Source organism: Adelges cooleyi, unplaced genomic scaffold, assembly GCF_023614345.1.
Source record: "Adelges cooleyi isolate 19-005CV unplaced genomic scaffold, UGA_ACOO_1.1 ACOO_flye_CR_arks_rails_tigmint_CR_PRNA_247, whole genome shotgun sequence".
Taxonomy (NCBI): Eukaryota; Metazoa; Arthropoda; class Insecta; order Hemiptera; family Adelgidae; genus Adelges; species Adelges cooleyi.
In genome coordinates, this window is record NW_026095912.1 from 7,489,328 (window position 1) to 7,510,114 (window position 20,787).

General features: G+C 31.0%; 3 protein-coding genes across 5 annotated transcripts in view; 1 reads left to right on the forward strand and 2 right to left on the reverse strand.

The window, feature by feature from the left end:
* Nucleotides 1–1,312: 1,312 nt before the first annotated feature.
* Nucleotides 1,313–4,916, reverse strand: LOC126836673 (GRIP1-associated protein 1-like). Of its 2 annotated transcripts, none has more exons than XM_050570274.1 (5): nt 3,808–4,916; nt 2,510–2,848; nt 2,209–2,447; nt 1,664–1,940; nt 1,313–1,550 (listed from the first exon to the last, which is right to left on the reverse strand). In XM_050570274.1, the coding sequence occupies exons 1-5, from the start codon at nt 3,856–3,858 to the stop codon at nt 1,344–1,346; spliced, it is 1,113 nt and encodes a 370-aa protein (XP_050426231.1). In that variant the 5' UTR covers nt 3,859–4,916; the 3' UTR covers nt 1,313–1,343. The 2 variants fall into 2 exon arrangements, with proteins under 2 accessions (XP_050426231.1, XP_050426232.1); XM_050570275.1 differs by lacking the exon at nt 3,808–4,916 and adding an exon at nt 3,143–3,209.
* Nucleotides 4,917–6,095: 1,179 nt separating this feature from the next.
* LOC126836748 (uncharacterized) lies at nt 6,096–8,588 on the reverse strand. Its single transcript, XM_050570372.1, has 4 exons — nt 8,446–8,588; nt 7,573–7,702; nt 7,126–7,221; nt 6,096–6,768 (listed from the first exon to the last, which is right to left on the reverse strand). Exons 1-4 carry the CDS (start codon nt 8,470–8,472, stop codon nt 6,440–6,442), a joined length of 582 nt encoding a protein of 193 aa, XP_050426329.1. The 5' UTR covers nt 8,473–8,588; the 3' UTR covers nt 6,096–6,439.
* A 7,395-nt stretch (nt 8,589–15,983) lies between these two features.
* The window catches only part of LOC126836798 (lysosome-associated membrane glycoprotein 5), a 37,958-nt gene continuing 33,154 nt past the window's right edge, over nt 15,984–20,787 (forward strand). Inside the window, exons 1-2 of one of the 2 annotated variants that reach the window (XM_050570442.1) lie at nt 16,003–16,099; nt 16,230–16,461. In XM_050570442.1, the coding sequence (XP_050426399.1) occupies nt 16,416–16,461 (46 nt within the window). In that variant the 5' untranslated portion in view covers nt 16,003–16,099; nt 16,230–16,415. Of the gene's footprint in view, nt 16,462–20,787 lie in introns of both variants that reach the window. The other variant, XM_050570441.1, reaches the window with a different exon arrangement.

Here is a 20,787-nt window from a genome sequence, read left to right on the forward strand (position 1 = left end):
CCTGGTTCAATCAAACTGCAATTATCGTTTAAATGCGAAAAATAGGTACATTTTCATTGGGGGGGGGGGGGTCTATATCTATGTTAGTAAAACGATAAAATGCATGTTGTGTGGATTTTAAAAAATATAAACTATATTGTAGTCAGCGAATGGCTAAATTACACTCAATATCATGCTAACTTCAAAATTACAATAATTGCCTTAGTACAAAAATGAAAATAATTTAGGGCAAACATTAAAATATATTTTCCTTAAGTTTTAAGATTGTTTACAAATCTAAAATAGCCAAATTTTAGTTACGCTTTTTCTAGGAGTAAGTTAGGTCGTATAATTTCAAAAAAGGACCAATCGAGCACACATTTTTTTATAATAATATTGCAAACGTTGACAGACAACTTTTTAAAGGCAAAACAGTTTTGTTTCCAGATAAACAAATATGGCTTAAGGTAATTTATTAATTACTACGGCGAGGATTTCGACGCTTTTCAAGTATCAAAAGAAGCATCAAATACAAAACTTAGAAAATAATGCTTCACATTACCTAATATTGTAATATCTATATATTATTACCTAACTATTATTACTTAGCTATATTTGTATGTTGTTTAGTATGATTTACGCTAATGTATATTTTAATATTTAATATATATACTGCAGTGCATAACGTGGTGCCTGCAGTCCGAGGTGTAAATTTCTAGATCTTTAAGAAGAGTTTTACGACGAATGATCACTCGTTACGGACTGTGAAAGCAAAGTGACTATTGCGATTGTATGTGTAAGTTCTTAATGGACCACGAACTTTAAATAGTTTTACAGATTATTTATGTACTCGACGATTGCGAAAAACCATTAAGCCAAACGCATTTCAAAGGCTTCGTTTTCCAACAACATTGCCGCTGACCTAACGAACGGGGATCAGGTACCTGGCTGGAACTATTACTTATTTCACTTAACTTACACATGGAATTTTAATAACAACCCTATAGTCGTGAACTCGGCTTGCCCACAGTAAAAATTCCAATGTAAATGTTAAACTAACAAAATAAAACTCCTTTATGTAAAAAAAAGAAAATACTACCATAAAGATGGATTTTTGACATTGAAATTAGTTGTAGTAAAACATTTTAAAATCAAATACCTAACGTGTTTTTTTTTTTACTTCGGTGCCCCTGATTGTCAACTAGATTAGAAATCTAAGATTATAACGTTTTATTAAGTAAAAACTAATATTAACAAATTGAATATATAAAATTACATAGTTTAAAGCCACATGTTCAATCTAAACTCACAATTGAAAATCACATTAGGAAAATCAAGTATTTTGGATTTTATCAACAACAGTTTTAAATCCCAGAAGAAGAGGCTGACGAAGAACACTTTGATACGCTTTTTTGAGACATCGACGTCTTAAATTTGGCCATAACCGCGTTCTTTCTGTGCTTTGGTTGCCTTTTCTCTAAATTCTCTGGAATAGAAAAAGGATTTTTCGCCCCGGAACACTCATCGAGTTCCAACGAATTATCCGCTTCTTTTGATTCCAATTCGTCCACCTGCGCAATTGTGCCGTTTTATTAGTAAGGTCAATAACTTCATTAGCAATAAAACTTCATATTTTCTATGAGTTCTGGAGGCGGTGAAGCGATCTGCATAGGTTCAACTTTACCTTTAACATGTCTACAATATCTCGATTCGCCCAAGGACGATCCGAAAAATCGGTCGTGTCGTTTTTCATAAGCATTTTTGGCTTTTCAATCACATCCTGGTGTATTTGCCGCATAAGGGTTATCTGCATTTCACTAGTGTGTTCACTGATTTCGGAATCTTCATGTTTTAGTTCCGGTTTGATAGATTTCCTTGGCACGTTGGTCGTTTGTTGTTCGAACGACTCTTCGCCTATGCAGAGCTCAGCATTTCGAATGGACATCAATTCCTTCCTCGCTCTGTTGACAAAATAAAAATTCAAATGAACCTAATGCTTAGGGCTTTATGTATTTGCGTGTGCTAAATCAATACAATTCCGGGAAGCCGGAACACTGCGACAAATTTAATTAAAAATCATAATTGAATGTACAGTCGTTAATTAAAGTGCCAGCAGTCAATCCGGCGCATAACGTTTTTCCTATTATAATTTTTACTGTAAGTTATTAGTTCAACGCCGCACTAAACCGAGTTAACGAAAACAGTCATACTTGGACTTTTGGTCATTACCCAGTGATCGTTACCAGCTTGGTCGTCACGTTATCGGGAGAACAAGTAGATATTCCACGGACGAAACTCCGCCTTCCACCGTAACTCTTGTACTTGAATATTTCCATTTCGGAGTACAGTTTTTCGTACTTGTCCTTCATTCGTTTCAGTTCTGATTGCAACAGTTTCACTCTGTCCGTCTCCTCGACCAGCCGCTCACGATGATTTTTTTTTTGCAATTCAAGAGCTCTGGATAAACTCTAAAAAATAAGAGACTTTCAATTTAGGCAAAAAATCTATAATGAATGCCCTCCGTAATTACCTGACTTTTTTTCTCCAGCTCTTTGATCACCCCAATGGACTCTTCTAGATTGTTGCTGAGTTTCTCGCGTTCTTCCAACTGCTTGTTCTTGGACAAGTCCAGCAGGTGTTTGTGTTCTTTTTGTAAAGCGGCCAATTCGGAGGTTAGATTTTCGTTGATGGCACGGGTTTGTCTTAACTGGCTGTTCAACTCCCGTGTACGTTTTTGCATCATCCGTAAATCGTCTTTGTAGGTACATATGATATGTTGCAGCGTGACGGAAGTGTCACCGTACCTGAGTATAGTTTGTTCGTAACGCCTATGCCATTCTTTTAGTTGCCGGTTTTCTGCTTTCAACTTCTAAATGCGAAAACAAAAAAATCTTAGTAGTAGGTACCGACCAGTCGATAACCATAAATATGCTTGCCGGAATAAAAATAAAATCTTAATTTAATATTAAAGTATTTGTACAACAATTAATAGAAAATTAGGATCACTTTCTGCCAGAAACTATACACATTTATTTTTAATTATTAGAATGATTAGAGCAATTGTTTGGGTCTTTTTATAATTAATCGAACACTTAAGTACAACCGAATCAAGAAAACGATTATAAAAAATATTGTAATGGTATAAAAAAAACCTTAAAATTACCTCACACATTGCAAAAATCAATCAAAATAGTTCAATCATTATTTGGAGGGAAGATGATTGTTTTTTTAAAAGCTTGCGATTTCCAAACTAATTAAAAAAGTCAAGAAAATATTATTAAATTTTTAGCTAATAAAGTGTTGAACTATTTTTTTTTTACGTGAAGGACTAAAATATAATTTTATTTGGTAGATATTTAATTTTTTCACCAACTATGGATATAATATATAAAAGCATTAAAAACATTTTCTTACTAAAATAAAATCGTCCTACATATAACCACTATAGTAATTGAAGAAATTCCATGAATTACCAAAAATGTACGTTCATGTAAAATATTTATTCTTATTTTTTTCAAAACTACAATAACATAAAAAATATAATAATGTAGTATGTAATAAGAATTCATTTTTCACAAATCGTGTGCTGCACAAAATCTCACTTTATACGGATTCAGCAAAAATAATAAAAGTCTTTTAAATCAGATGTATTTTTGTTCTTGTTACAAGAAAAGAGTTCAAAATTGGTTTTACAGCGTGTTATTTATTTATTTACAATGGATAAAATAAAACAATAACAAATTCAATATTATTCTTTATCGCACAACACAAACAAACGTCTTTGAAACATTTCTCACTAAACATATTTTACAACTTTACTCGACTTACTTTGATCCATGAACGCGATTCGACCAAATCCAACCTCTTTGATCGCAACATCTATGAACTTAATCACTGAAATGATTACTAGCTTCGAGGAAATGTCACACGGCACTGAACGATAACAACAGCAAAGAGAGAGAAAACTGTTGATTTCGTTGCTAAGGCTACTATGTCGGTTATTCAAAAGTACAAAGAAAAAGGTATTAAACGAAAATCAATGATACACATTGCACGTGTTTACCCGGTCCGGACAATATCGAAAAATTAAAAGTACAAAACACAGATAGCTTCTGCCTTCCTAAGCTTCAATACCTAACTAACTTGTCTAATCTTTCTGGCTATTCGCGTTCGTCCATTTACTAAAACAACATGCAGCAAAATCGATTACCTACTTAAGTACGTTACTTGATTATTCATCAATGTTAAATCCAATTAAAATTCAAATCTGGCGGCTACCGGTTCCAAATATATTGTCAAGCAGTTATTACTTAACGAGTCTGCAAACTTGTGTTATGTTCCATTCACTTTAGTAGGGAGGTTTGTTTCCCACAGCCAATTGTCACCCTCTTATTTTCCGTGCGTGCACTACAAAAGCTATAAGCCTGTGGGCCGTCCTTCTGAGACGGTTATTTCTGTTAAATACCGAGGAGTTGTGTTGTATTGTTTGAACAACGCAACGGCTTATTTTTACCCATGCATCGAACCGATGCTTTTTCCTCGTTTTTATGTTTAAATTGTATTAAAGCAAAAAGTGAGAATTGTACAAGAATACTAATTTATTGCAGGCTTACACACAATTGCATACAAACACTGTTTATCGCAGTAGGAACAAAATTCAACAAAATAATGTTTAATGCAAATATTACTGTTCGTTTTTATAAATTTTGGCTCTAATTCGATGGACTAAATATTTAAATTAATAATAAACATAAAGTAAAAAATTCACTGTATATTACCTACATATTTTATGTAGTTCCTTTGGCGGAGATCAGGGGAGCGCGACTTGGGATTCTAAAAAAACTTAAAACTAATCCTAAATTTATTTTTATTTCATCAAATCTCTCACAAAAAAATAAATGTAAGTATTTTGAAAAACATTAATTTTAAGGTTTTAAGTATCCCAAGCCCCCCCTACCCTGATTTCTACCGTTGATACATTAACATTTTGTTCTTAGTACTTAAAAAAATGGGTACCTATTGATTGCCCTATTAAACTAAATAACCATTACTAGATACTGTACAGGCATTAAAAGTTAAGACTAAATACAGCGAACCATTAGAGCATAGTAATATTTCATTAAGTTTGTTCTGTATTGTGTACACGTTTTAGAAACTAATTATATATAAACACTTTTAGACGATACAAACTTTTAATGAAACTTCTCCGTTCAAAATATTATACTATGTGCGTGTAACATGGCTTCTAATGTAATTTAGTAACGTTGGAAACACACCTCTTTAATTGGAAGCGTTAAAACTTTTAATTAACATATTCCTTAGATCGTCGTTTAATATCTCCAATTTTAACAGAAAATTATAAACGAGTGAATGGTTTTTGATGACAAAATAATATGGTGAATATTAAAAAAATAAAAAAACATACATAATAAAAAATTTTCAATTACCAAAAACATTTTAAATATTCATTTCCGGTAAATATTAACGTTTCATTATCAATACAATTTAATCAATATTACCAAGTTCATAACTGTCAATATCGATCAGAGGACTAGAAAAGTTTGAATTTTCACAAAAACATTGTTTTAGCCATATAAAACCATACATTAGTGTTTTCAATATAAACTGTAGATTATTATGAATTTTAATCATGCAAATTAACAAAAAATATTCATTAAAATCAAAGCTGAATGAAAAATATTCCAAAACTTCAATATTATTCATATTTTGTAATTTTTTATTTTTATTTTATGATAGATTTTTTTTTAAAAATGTCTTAGTTTATCATTTTTTTAATAATCTGTTTATTAAGTTTTAATTTTTTTTAAGACTTGAAAATAGTAGAATCTATCTTTTTTTTTTGCATGTCTAAATTTTAAAAATCTAATCTATAAACGATCATATTTAGTTTAGCATTATACTGTATTATATATGTTTAGAAATTATTTGTATTCAGTAATGTGAAAAAATTATAAAACATGTTCAGATATTAAAGTATATAATACATTTTCAAAAGTATGAGAAAAATACATAGTAAATTAAAGGTATAATTTTAAAACATTTCAAAAAGAATAAATTTTACCAAAAAAGATATTATTTAAAATAGTAAAACCTTTTACCTAGGTGAAGGTAATGATTATTTATAACATTTTACATGAACGGTAATAGATTTATAATTATAATTACAATAATAATAATGATAATAACAATAATAAAAATAATGGTCATAAAACATTCTTGATACGTGACGTATAATAATTAAACTTTATATTTAAATGTTCAAACACTACAATTCACCTAAATTCCTATGATAGTTCAGAATTTATTCACTGTTATTTATCATTACAATGCACCAGACAAGCAGTTTTGAATTTTAATTACAAATAAGTATTTGAAAAATAAAGATTTATCTAAAATATTTAAAACATTAATTGATTTTTTATTTGGAATACATTTTTAATTACTGAAGTTCAACTGGAATCAGTACTCCGCTACATGAAAGTATAAATTCATCACCTATTTTCACAGATCCGTCTTCTTGAATTAAAACGTTTTCATCTATACGCTGCATTATATCTTTAGTTGCTAAGACATCCTCTCCGTACAATTCAATAAGCCATTTCATGTTATGTTCACAATCTGTTTTAAAATTCTCTGTAATATTTTCGTTTTCGCACGCTTTCTTTGAAACATATATTGCCAAACTTTCATATGAAATTTCGATCTTTTTATTTAAAAGAAAACAAGGATACTGGAACATCAGATCATCTTCATTTACAAGCGTAATGCCTATAAAACAACTTGATATACACTTTTCGCATAAGTTTTATTTCTGGGAAATTGGTTTTTTCTTTAAAATCATTTAGTTTAGGAATTTATTTAGTTAAATGCAAAGTTTATAACAGTTTTTAAGATAACAAAAAACAATTGTTAAATTCACAAAACATACACGTTTTAAAATGTTTTGGTATTTATCTTTAAAAACACTATTAATTAAATTTAAATTTAAATCTATATATTTTTTTACCCGCTACTGTGTACCTAATAAACTAAAACAAATAGTTAACGATTCAAAGAAAAAAATTCAAAATATTACTGGCTCCAAATAATATATTTGTGAATTATATAACACATATACATACTCACCTTTATTTACTAGGTCTTTAAACGCGCTTTTTTCATCGTTAAAACTCTTAACAAAATTTTTTGTTGAATATTCAAAAATATTTAAATTTTTCATATCTAAATAAAAAAATGTTTTTATATGACAATGGATACTTTTGTTAATTATAAGCAGATAAGAAAAATTATTTAAATTATTCTATTTGCTACTTTAAATCAATTGACAAGGAAATTTAATGAACTAGTGAGAACTATTACAAGACATTCGTAGCCATTACAACCAGTTAAGAGTAAAATACAAATATAGCTTAGCCTGTGATTATACATAGTTTTGTTGAAATATACTTAATTTGTAAGTTAAATTGGTGAGAAAGGCAACAATTTATATATTTCGTGTTTACATTATCTCACTAATTATTTTAAAATAACATTTAGGAACAATATTGTGTACCTATTAATAAATAAAAATACCTGTTTCTTGGTTGGCTTCAGTATTTTCATCATCGTTTAAAGACATTGAGGTCGAAGCTAAATCTTGTTTTGAATTTTCAGACAATATCAGTGATGATAATTCAACGACCAACGCTAATACGAGTATAATCTAAAACAAAAAAGAATGTACCCCATTTAAATTTTTTATAAATTTAAAAAATAACGCAAATTTTTCAAATACATAAACTTTGGTAGTATAAACATTAAACACATTTGTGCTCACTTCGCTAATTTTAAAGTATTTTTTAACATTCAACAGCCGCCAAAATGCTTATTAAAAACCGTTATTTTTTTATTAAAAATGTTTTAGCTGCGCCAAGCCAATATTATATAACAAACCAATGTTCTATCTTTTTTGAAAAACGATTTAACGAAATTAAAAAACTTAATAACAAGGCGTTATTACTCTTGCCAACAAGACATATTTCTATACAAAAAACCCATAACTCACAAACAAATTGTAATAATAATACTTGATACTAATGAATTTATAGGAAATTATTAAACTAAAAATAAAATAACATAATAGCAAAATATCATCTAGGTTTGACCAATTTCCATATTTGGGACCCTATGTTTCGAATTGGCCATTAATGAAAAAACATATGCTCTACTAAAACCATATAATTAATTATTTTTTATGAATTAATATAATTTAAAAAAAGACGTTAGGTAGACCTAAGCTAAGATGTGAAGATAGTATGAAGAAAGAAGTTAAAAAGATAGAACCTGATACCAAATGGAGAGAAGCAGCGGAAGACACGGATAGGTGGCAAAGTTTGTGTTTAGCAGTATGGTCTTAAAGGCCAAAACTAAGAAGAAGAAGAAGAATTAGTATAATTGTTTACATACATAAATTGCATATATTGCGGATTTCATTTTGAACACTACACAAAACTTAATGTAAAAAAAAAATCGTTGTAATATCAACGTTATATTAGCTGAAAAGCGGTTGCAATTGTGTTTTCTATAAAATGTTATACGTCGTTTTTCTTTAAATTGTATTTTGTCAATCCGCGTAAACGTAGGAAGTAAACACATAAGTGCAAGCTGTTTCAATATTGTTTTGTACTCCTGTATACGAAAAAGATCTTATATGTTATTTGTTTAGCCATGATAACGTGTCTGAACTCTTAGTATTCATTACATTTTATTTTGTAGCTGCCGGTTTCTACCTATGTACATTTTTAATAATTTAGATACAAATATTATGTCAATCAATTAACGTATGAACACACATTGAAATATAGCACAGATTTTCTAGCACAGTTTTGTATGTTACTAGGTATATAGTGGCTATTAAAAATGTAATCGTACATTTTAGTGATTTTTAAATTAAGTATACATAGAGTACAATAATGTTTTAGCATATTCTAGCTTTTGCGATGACCGGTTTGCCAAAATTCGGTTACGAAAGTCAAATATTTTGTTCAGTGAAAGGTTTTATGGGAATCTAGATTTCGCTTTCATAATAATATGGAATCTATGTTTTTGGGTTGGATACACAAAAACCATTGTTGCCTTCATACAACTACACATATCTGTATACAATATGCTTTATTGTTAACTAAATCAATAAATTATACTTAACATAATTTATAAGACTTTTTCTTTTGTTCATAAATTACACTAAAATCTTTATAATCTTTATACAAATGCATTGCTATTCTTTTTTAAATTAGTTGGTAGTAAAGTTTATAATTGATGATAAAAACCGTAAATGATATTATATTATACGTGTATTTTGTTTAGATTTTTGCGAAAAAGTATAGTCCTCTTTTCAGAAAATATCCCATTCAGGTGTTATTATTAATATACTTAAGGTAATACATTTTAATGATTTTTAATAAAATAAGGACAATTTAAATAAATATTCAATATTTTAATATTCAATTTGTACAAAATACACACGTTTAATACAAAACATTGGTAATAGAATAGCCGTCTTGAAGTAAGTTAGAAGTATCTGTGGCGCAGTTATGATTTTAAATAAAATTGAGCTTTATAATAATATGTTAACAATTACTGGGTGATTATTTTTAAGTAACAAAGCAATTATTTGTAAACATTTGTTTTTATTTTTTGTCTAGTTCTACTTCCGTTTCACCTTTAGAAGATTTAATATCGGTGGTGATTAGGGCCAATAATTTTGCTTTATTAAAAATTGTACATATATATTTTACATAAGCATTATGACCCATACAAATTATACTATTTATTGTGTTAATATTTTTGTAATAATGTGATTAGTAAGTTTTATTTTATAGTATTATAAAAACCAATATAATATTACTAATGTCGAATTGTTAAGACAAACACTCAGAGGAGATTTTTTAACGTTTACATAGTAAAAAAACGTGTTCAATATTTATCCAATTGCAATATAGCTGGTGTTATTGCAAACATCTAAACCGAGACAACAACAATCGTTCGTATTGGGATTTATGAATTTTGTTAGCGCTTATGACGATTTAACATTGGTAACAAATACTTTTTGCGAAAATCACTTCGATGGGATAAAACTGCCTAATTTTTTTTTTATATGAAAATGCCAAAACGATGTACCGTTTGAATTAATTAGTGTGGCTTTTAAACGATCGCCATGTTTTCATAACAGGTTTATTTGTGTTATTAACAACGATAAACGATAATTATTTAAGAATCTCTGAAACGATTTCATTGATAGCACCATATAGGTAGATAGGACACCAAACCACGCTTGTGAGTGAGAGAGTAGCACCTCATAAATACCATCATAGTATAAACCGAGCATTACATGGTACATAAACCCCTATCTACCGATGACACAACCGATGGCTAATCGGTAGGTGTCGCGACCTGCCGACTAAGTATCGCCATCGTCCATGCCTAGTACACTGCTAGATGTCACTACAGCTATATAGATGCGATGTACTGCAATACATAAAACTATAAACTTAGAGCTTAGTTAGGTATAGCGTTTTAAAAAATATTTGACAAGTATAATATCTGAAATCTGTTAGGTTTATGAAAATACTAAGTCCATGTTCTTGAAATTTTAACACATTTATATACTTATATTTTAGAACAATTTTTTTTAACGAATATGTTTGTAGCCTGGACACCATGGCGTTATTGTTGAGCTCAAATTGAAGTTGTATTTCTAAACCACCCAACCCATATAAAATAATATAGTCAGTCTCCCCACGCTCTTGTAGAACTACCTTTAAATCTCATTGGAATTATCTTGTCAAATAAAACACCTGACGCTTCTCTTCGCTTGATCCAATCGTACTTAATTATCTGTTTCGTATGCTCATCAAGGCCACCGTTGTTTTGTACAAAAGATCCTAAATATTTAGAACTGCCAACTTCGCCTACTACGTCACAGCTTGTCATTACTCGGGCAAACTATTAATTATAAATGTAAAAAAAGAATAAATAAAAAAATTCTAATATCTTCTAAGTTATTGACTGGGTCATAGACAACCAACCAGTCTGTTAAAATATACCAACATTTTCCCTTCTAATAATTACAATATATATATATATAGAGAGAGAAGCAACTTTATTTTAAAAAATCAAGCGGGCTGCCTAAAAAATAGGTTGCCATATAAGACACAGCATACTAGATCAATACAATAGTACATAACACAATTTTTCTTTTAACATTGATGGTAATAATAGTAACACAGGTAAACATAGATTCTTTAAGACAAAAATTAATAAATGAGTAATAAGACTAATAATCCAATAAATGGACGATTGAATAAAAGTTAAAAAATACAACATTTACGTAGAATATTAGGTGGAAATAATAATAATAATAATAATAGGTGGAAATTGATAATATACAATGTGTCCTTCAGGACTAAAAGACACATTTTACGCAGTTCGTCGACTGCTAGACCGTTCGCTTTGAAGAAGTTTATAGTTCATTTTTTTTTAAACCAGGAGTAAAAAGCTCATATTTAAAATATAGAAAAATTGCAGTAAAAGTATTTGAAAAATGAGATAAAATTAATTTTTTATCATATTTAGTTAGTCATGGAATATTACTTAAATTCGATGGAGTTAGAGGGGATTGCTCTCCAATTATCAACTTCTTGTTTGATAGATCATACTTAATGTGTTAAAATTAACAATTTATTAATATCACATTCAGTACCATATGGCTCTGTTAGTTCCAATCCTAATGTGTTAAAATTAACAATTTATTAATATCACATTCAGTACCATATGGCTCTGTTAGTTCCAATCTTGATATTGATTTACATAAATGGTTTGTTAAATTTTAATTTTAGTTCTAGTTTTTCTGACAGTATAGGCAACAAATGTATAAAAGGTACATTTTGATTTTTGGTTAAACAAGTATTTAATGATTTTTTTTTTTTTAATCAAGTGCTGTGTAGTAGGTTAACAATTGGCGGGCATGACATTACATTTTTAACGGTATAATTATTTTGGAAGAAATCATTTAGACCTATAACTCTGTCCAGGACTTCCATGGGAATAAAATTTGACAAAAAAGTTTTGCTTTTGTTTCGATGAATTATTACATTTTGCATTGAATTCTGATAATTGTGAACATTTATTAGACTACTATTATTATTTACAATAGAAATGATGAACAAAATTAGATTTCAATATTGCACGTATATATAAATACTTTTAAAATTATAAAAAATAATACAATGTTGTGTTCAATATTTCCTCAGAACTAAGACAAACCTAAGTCCAAAAATTGGCGATTTTCCGGTTATTACAATTTTCAATGACCCATTGATTTATTTAATTTATCTTAAATTAAAGAATATTTTTGGTAGGTACTAGGTCGGTACTATAGGTAAGCAAAAGGCACAGTAGCAAAGATTATGACGATTATATAAAAAAAATAGTTTCACCACAACGCTATAAAGCTAAAATAACGCATTTTATTATACATACTAAATTAAAACTTTCAGCGTAACGATCATAATTACCGAGTTGTTTATGATACTATAGCATTTGCCGGTAGAATATGTCTAATCCAGTTTATTATGTAATCATTTTAGAAAATTAATTCGCTTTTATAGTGTTGATACAAACTTTTATACGCCCGCGGTATTTTCAAAAAGCGACTATTATGTGTATCGTGTCGTATCGTGCTAAGTAAGCTAATTTTGGCGAATAACTCATCGGCCCAAGGCGCCAAAACTTTTATAATAAGATGATGGAAAACATATCTGAATATAAACTCTAACTTGAGCTAAATTAAACAAGCGGTAAATGTCGATATTGAAGTCACATCAGCATTATATATAATAATATATATTGCAGCTTACATTAGAGACAATATTAAGTTTAATAGATACTATCTAAAAAAAAATTACAGAAAACTTGTAACAACATTTATTAAATGTTGCCATTTTTCATATACATGTTTCGGCAGTAGGTATGTGCCCACAAAAAAAGTTTTTAACTAAATATTTCGTTTTGCGTTTAAACATGTTAATAAGGTTCTTTTACCTATTAAAAAAAAATTCAGTTGCGAGACAAGCAACGTTTACGGCCAATTCCCCAAACGTCACTCAGGTTTCATCAGACTACAGATTCTTAGTAGATATAGTAGGTCATTCTGAGTGAATCAGAATCACATTACTAGATATAGCAATAATATGACGTGCTTACAGCGATACATTTTAAGCAAAGCAATATTATTGTTATTTAAAAAAAAAAATTCCACCACTTCTGAGGAAAAAGTCTTGTGTAATTTTTTGGGGGATTTGACAACGTTTATTGGTAGTAATATGATTAAAGAATAGTTCATACAAACTAATGTTATTTTAAACACATTATTGTAAAAACAATAACTTCTCAGCTTCGCCACGAAACTAAAATGTATTCATATATTTGAGCACTTACAGTGGTGGTATATGCATATAATATGAACTGATAATTATATGAATCACTCGAGTTGATCTGTACTATATTCGATTGTAATTATTTAAACATAACAAATTGATATAATATTTTTTGATTATCACTAAACGTTCAATAATTATATTTTGAATTATCCGTTGTGGTTACTACGACAAGATATTACCAGGCCCGATAATAATGCCCAATCGCTTATACATGGACAATAAAATCGACGTTTACTCATTACCTAGGTACTTTGACCGCAATTAAGAGTTCACAGATTATTATAATATACCACCGTTGAACACGCGATAATAATAATAATGGGCCGTCTATTTTGAGGTATTTCGATTAATTCAAAACCTTGCGAGTAATCCAAGTTGTCCAAGCAATCGAGTTGATCCCTCGGGAAATAATTATATCCTTTGGAAAGAGAATGACCGACTGCGGTACTTGACGTCGTATCTTGCAAACATTTTATATTATAATATATATACATATATTATATGGCCAGTAAATAATGCATTAAAATAACTCTAAACCATGTAGAACAAATAAATGTCCAATTTTTTATAGTAAACAATTATTTAACACGTTTCTTCCGTGTGCGGCGTACAACGCCTGAACTAACATTTAGAATTTATGAAAAGTTTTCAACGTCTTCGCTTATCAGTATTTTGACTTATTATCTCCGTATAGAAAGCGTGAAAAGAAATAATAGTCTCTTCGGATTTTGTTTCTGGTTTAATGTTTACTCTTTAAACCAAAGTTAAAAGTACGCTATTTCCACACATACAACAAGCATATATTTATACGGCTAAGTAAACATTTTTTTAGCTTGGCTTAACTTTTGTAGGTACTGTAATAAAAAAAACAATTTTTTTGTGATGTTGTATAGATGTTCAATTTTGGAGGATCTATACTTAGTGGATATTTTTTCTTTATGAATCGAATTATGGCATATTGTCTACAAACTACAGCGATGAGTTTCAGAAACACTGGCCGAATATAAAAATAAGATCCTAGAGGTCTGAGATTTGGAGTATTTCCTGTAATATTTTTAAAAGCTACGACTTTCCAAAAATTCTAAAGGCTTTTGTAATGGGCTTCGGTTGAAAGATAGATATTGATATTTGTCTATGATTCACTTGTCTATTTTTGACGGTCCGCTGTTCATTCGAGTATATATTGTGATTCTAATATGAGCAATGTAATTTTTTCTATCCGATCTACACTGTTATTCAGGTTAAAGATACATATCAAAATATTTGTATTAATTGTTTATAGTAGAAAAAGTAATTTTAATAAAAACGTGTAAATCAAATGGGAAAAATATGGCTCTATAGAAACCACTCTGAGTGCTCCTGGAAGACAGATATTTTAAACTTAGGAAATTTTAGATCTAGAAATTGAATAGAATTAAAAAATACTAAAATTATAAGCTTAAGAGTACCTACTTAAATATTAAAACAAACCGACGATTAGGGCCGTAAATAGGCAATTTTAAAATGTAATATTGTCTTTAAGGGGGCTCCATACAGATGATTTTTTAAGGAGTTTGTAAAGGCAATATTTAAGAAAAAATTGGTTTAAATAAATTTCGACCATGTCAATAAATTTACCGGTTAATTTGTATAAGCTTCAAGATATTATTTTTAATTTAAATCATTTTGTCTATGAATAAAAGCCATTTTAGTTAATACAACATACATTTTTTGTTCCATCGCACAAGCTCAACCAGTGATCCGATAAATAATATGAAAATAAATTTGAATTTGTCATGAAATTTACTTGAGATCGGTCGACATACTTTTTTGATATCTTATTCCTACTATGTATAAAACACGTTTAAACATTTTATAAAATTTCAACATTTTAAAATAACAGTTAAAATTAAAAATTGAAAAAAGTACCTCGACCGATCCTAAGTAAACTTCATGACGAATTTAAATCTGTTTTTAGATTTCTTATCGGATTACTGGTTAGGCCTGTGCGATGGAATGAAAATTATCTGTTTTGACTGAAAAAATGGTCTGTATGGAGCCCCCTTAACGAGAATTTAAAATATATATATTTAAATAAAGGTGATATTATTTAATTCAAAAACATCTTAATTTTACAACACAAATTTTACAGGACAACCGCAAGAAAATAATTATGTGCGTAACGTACCGGCTTTCCGGACCGACCGACCGACCGGCCGGCCGGCACGCGCTCTGTATGGATAACATGGCGCAACACACTCGGGAGATGCCCTTTGGCGGTACACGCGGTGATGGAGAGAGAGCGGTGGCGGCTACGGCGGCGGCTATCTGTGAAAAAGCTTCGGCCGGCGGCACCACCCTTTGCCGTGCGGTGCGATAGAGAGCGCGCGCGCGCCGCTGCCTCCTTCGAATGGCCGCCGCGGTAGGAAGGTAACGCTATGATATTGATTCGACGCGCCGCCGTGCCGCGCCGGCCGCCGGATTGCCCGTGTGTGTGTATATGGGCAACGCGTGCGATTAACGACGGACCGTCGTATCAATCACACCGCGCGCGTCCGCACAATAGCACACGGGCCGACCGCGCCGCGGAATCGTCTCAAGTACACCGGGCGAGTATTTTTTTTTTTCGGCAAATTCAAATAGTAAGGCGAATTTTTTTCCCCCTCTCAAAAATTAATTTCCCGCTAACGGAATCGGTTTGTTGATAATTATCACGTCACGCCGATAACGACAATTAAAAAAAAAATATATATATTAAAAATTAATAAACAGATTCGCTATTATCACCCGCGAGTCGCCGCCGCCGCCATACGGTTTGGCCGTTAAACCGCATAAATTTCAACAGCGGTCATTCGATTCAGTGGTTGGATTTTGAATCCAAGTCCTTTGACAGAACCGACCGACATATTATTCTCGTTGGACACCACCGGAATCTAGAAAAACCGAAAAAGAAAAACAATGTCGTTCGTCCGACGCGATTCCTTGGTCTTCGCACTGTTAGTAGGTAAGTACGATCAAATTTTAATATTGAACTAGAACGATAAATTTGAATATTAGTCGACATTTTAACGGATAATATTATTATAGAGGTTCAAAGTTACCGTTACGTAACGGCCAATATGTATGTGCTTTGCATTGTAATAATTTTGAAATTTACACAAAAAATTTAAGTTTTCGGCTATTCTACAGTCATATGTCAGAATAATTTCAAAAATTTTAACTAGTATTATCACGTACGAATAATAATTTAATTAATATAATAATATTTTAATAAGGTCAATTTTTTTTTTCGTTTTCTAAATTATACCTTCAGCATAAAATTGATAATAAAAGATAAAAGTGTTTATTAACAAAAAATAACATAATCGCAATATCAGTAGAAATGTATCAATGTTATAATTAAACATATCGTGCGGAGAGTACAAGGTACAAATTCCTAAACCTACCTACCTAGGTATGCCTTTTTTTTTTGTACTTATATTACTGAGTGTTAGTTTTTTTTAACATAGGGTACCCACAGAATGTTTCAGTACGTTTAAAATTGAAAATGACCGTGGTTAGCCGACAGAACATTTTTAGTTGGTAATATATTTTTCGAAAAATATAACGTACCTATATAATTCATTCGGCCAAAAGTAAGTGTCTAACCGAACGTTTTAAACGTGCCAACACTGAATTTATTCGTATACCAAGTGGCATATAATAAGTGGATAGACATCCATAGTGGCGACTTTTGTAAAATGTACACTTAGGTCTTAATAACAGATAACCAGTGTCTAGTGCCCCCCCCCCCCCAAATAAGTATCTGGCTACGGCACTAACATATTGAATAAGCAGTGAACGAATACTGTTATAATATGATATTATTGTAAGTTTTATTGTATTATATTGAATGAAATATAAATTGTTTTTAATACAAACGTTTGTTAATCCACACAAAAATATCGGCCGACCTTTGTAACGACTTGGGTACCTAAACGTGTTCGGTCGACACGTTCTGAAAACTTGATTTATGTCAAATTGCTTTAAACGCTTAAATATTAATGAGAAACATTATATCCGCCGTCATCCTTATGAAAATTGTGTTCGGTGCGTTGTTTGATAAATATTTTAAAACGGACACTGGGCTTGGAAACGGTCCCCTGATGGTCCGGGTCAGTGTACCTACCCTACCTAACTACACGGTCAACCAACACGGATTATTACTATTGTAAATTTTTAACGTTTGTAGGCTAGTCACGAACAAATTGCTTCGAAAACTTAATGAAACTACAATGTTCCACTATAGCGTACAAGGCACATACAATAATAAGATAATTTAATAATGTGCCGAGCGTTGAAATTTCCACAAAATTACTTTGTACCTGGTCGCGAAAATAATAACATTATATTCAATTAACTCGAGAAAATCATTTTTAAAAAAATAGTTGTCAAATCTATTCAGCGTTCAAAAATAGACGATTTAAAGTGATTTGACAATTTTCGAATCCCAAAACGCGCTTTCAATGCGGATTTGTGAATAATTTATTTTTACAACTTTTTGACGTATTGTTTGTCAACATTTTGATTTATAGTCGCATAACTCTGAACTTATAGAACGCAAGCTAACGTGTGTTGCGGCGGAGGAGAAAACTTAGTATAAGTTTATAATAGCATTAGAAAATATGTTAAAACGTGGTTGCGCAACGGATTTTTTGCCTAGTAACAGCCGTTCGAAGTTTTTTAAGTGAAAATTGTAAAGTCGTCGACTCTGGGCGATTTTTCAGCAAAAATATTTCTTTTTTTGGACAGTGTACTTTTTTTAAAACTTTTGTTCTTTTTTAATTGTGATGGATAGCTAGCCCCCTTCTATGTATTATCGCCGTAAACCCTAATCGCGGCCGTTGTCATATCGCTGTTTAACAAAAAATAAACTAATTAAAAAACTTCAACGTTTCGGTTTCAGCGAACGAATACACATAAAACAATTTTAAAAACATGTAGGTACGCCCGTTTAATATAATATTGCATTGGCGTAGGTAGGTTGTAAATGCGCCACGTTAGTTTCAACAAAATAACATTTAATCATCACTAATTATCTATTATGTCGGCCGTCTAAAATTTTAACGAAATTCCGTACAACAAGCGAACGGGGAATAGTTAAAAAAAAACATTTTAACTCGGATGTTAATAATCATAATATTTTTTAGCTTCGACGCGATAGCTGATTGTGGTTTTTATGTATTTTTCTTAAGGGGAACAGAAAGCATAAACTTTTTTCAAATAAAAACTAAGACGTGAAGTCATTTTCTGAAGTGTCTATTGAACCGATTTTATCAATTTTTTTTATTATTTTATAGTTTAACATCTATTTTATGGGGACTAAAAAGCCGATTATTTATTTTTTGTTTTCAAAAAAACTGTACGAGTATAAGCATTTATGTTTTTACTTTTTTATAGTTTTTTTCTAATAAATCTGACTAATTTTCTAATTGCTAAATCAAAAATCGGCCTTTCAGCGCTCATAGAACAAATAGTAGGATTCACATAAGAAAAAGAAAAATTGAAATCCGCCCTATGTTAGAAAATGACTTCTACGAAAGTAATTTTTTATCAAACTTTCGCCATAACTCGGATAAAAATAACTTTAAAAGTATTATAGCCAAAAAAAAACTATATAATTTGTCACCTTAAAATTAGTCGGCATATTAAAAAATAACTACTAGATCAATTTTTATCAAATATTGCCTATCCTTTGCCCCTTAATAAATAGTACTTTCCGTTCCCCTCAATAATAATAATAATTTATTATTGCACTTATTTTTACTCGCTCAACGTCACACGGTCGACATGGATGTTGGCGTTTAAGTTTCCCATCTTAAGAGAGTATGGCGAATCGATAATATATTGCCGCTATCGTTTGATTTCCAGACCCACAGTCGTGGCGGTCAGCAAATTTCGAATAAATCAAAGGGCCGAAGGGACGATGATCGGATGGTAAGGAGAGGGGGAGGTTGGTTGAAGGGGTAGACGAACGCCCACTGCGTGCTGTCGTGTGTGGACAAACGGCAAACTCGGCCAGGATAATACCTAATGCAAATAATAAATAATAGCTACAATGTAAGCGTTTGGCGTGTGGGTGACATTTCGGTACCGGTATCGTTGTCGGAACGTTGACGTTTTAATGGATCGCCGGGATCTACATTGCCGGACGTTTCAGAGTCAATATACATTTTTATTATAGAAAATCAATGTCGTCGACCGCTGTTTCAAATCCACTCGGGTATTATTATACACCTGTGACACAATATATAAACTGTCCTCGCCGGAACGACCTGTGTGGGCAGTCCGCCCTCGGTATAGGAATAGGTACCCCCGAAAATAATGACACGTATAATAGAAAACATGTAATATAATATACCTATATATTTGTGTTAATTATTATTATTATGAGGTACCTACTATAATTATTACAGTGACGAGTTGGATATCTATTAATAATGTGGAAACGTGTACACATTCAAAAGGGCGCGTTTTGTTATCGTGTTATGTTATGCTAAATAATAATAAAATGTAATAATAATATATTAACAATTTGTATAATTAAACCGTTTAATCGCGTAACAGACGGCCCGCACAAAAGACCCAATGGACGTATCGCGTGCACGCCGACGGTCTACAACGGTATAGTATTATTACCGTTATTATACCCTTGTACCTATAAGTACAAGAGGTGAGTAATTTACAAGCACCGTCGTACTTAAAAATTAATTTATTTTACACATAGGTACAAACTCTACAGGTCTTTCGGCCGATAAGATTGCTGCAGTAGGTCGAAGGACTTGAATTAGATTGATTATAGGAAGGGGACTAGGAAATGTGGAGCCTCTTCTCCAAGTACAAATGGCCAGCTGAATCTATATCGCTCACCATCTTTGTATTCTCTCCACACATCTTCATGTCTTTTTATTTATTACATCCATCCGCTTTTCCTCGGCCAATTTCTACCTCTAAATCTCTCTTCCGGGACCTCTCTGTTCTATTATTTCACTTTTAAACATGCCCAACAACCATCTCGATCTGGTCTCTCTCATTTCTTTTGATATTTCAACGGTTTCAAAACTTTCTCATTCCTTATTTTTTCTAACTCCACTTGTCCATCTCAATATTCTCAGTTTACCTACTCTGAAAATAAATATAAAAACTTTTCAACAAAAAAATTACCAACTGTGTTTAAATTGACATGACGTTTTTTTTTTTAATATATTTGTACATCTTTTTGATAGTTTTTTAATTTTAGGAGGATATCGATCGGGCACCCCCTCGCCAGGGATACGTCTGTGTCGATGAG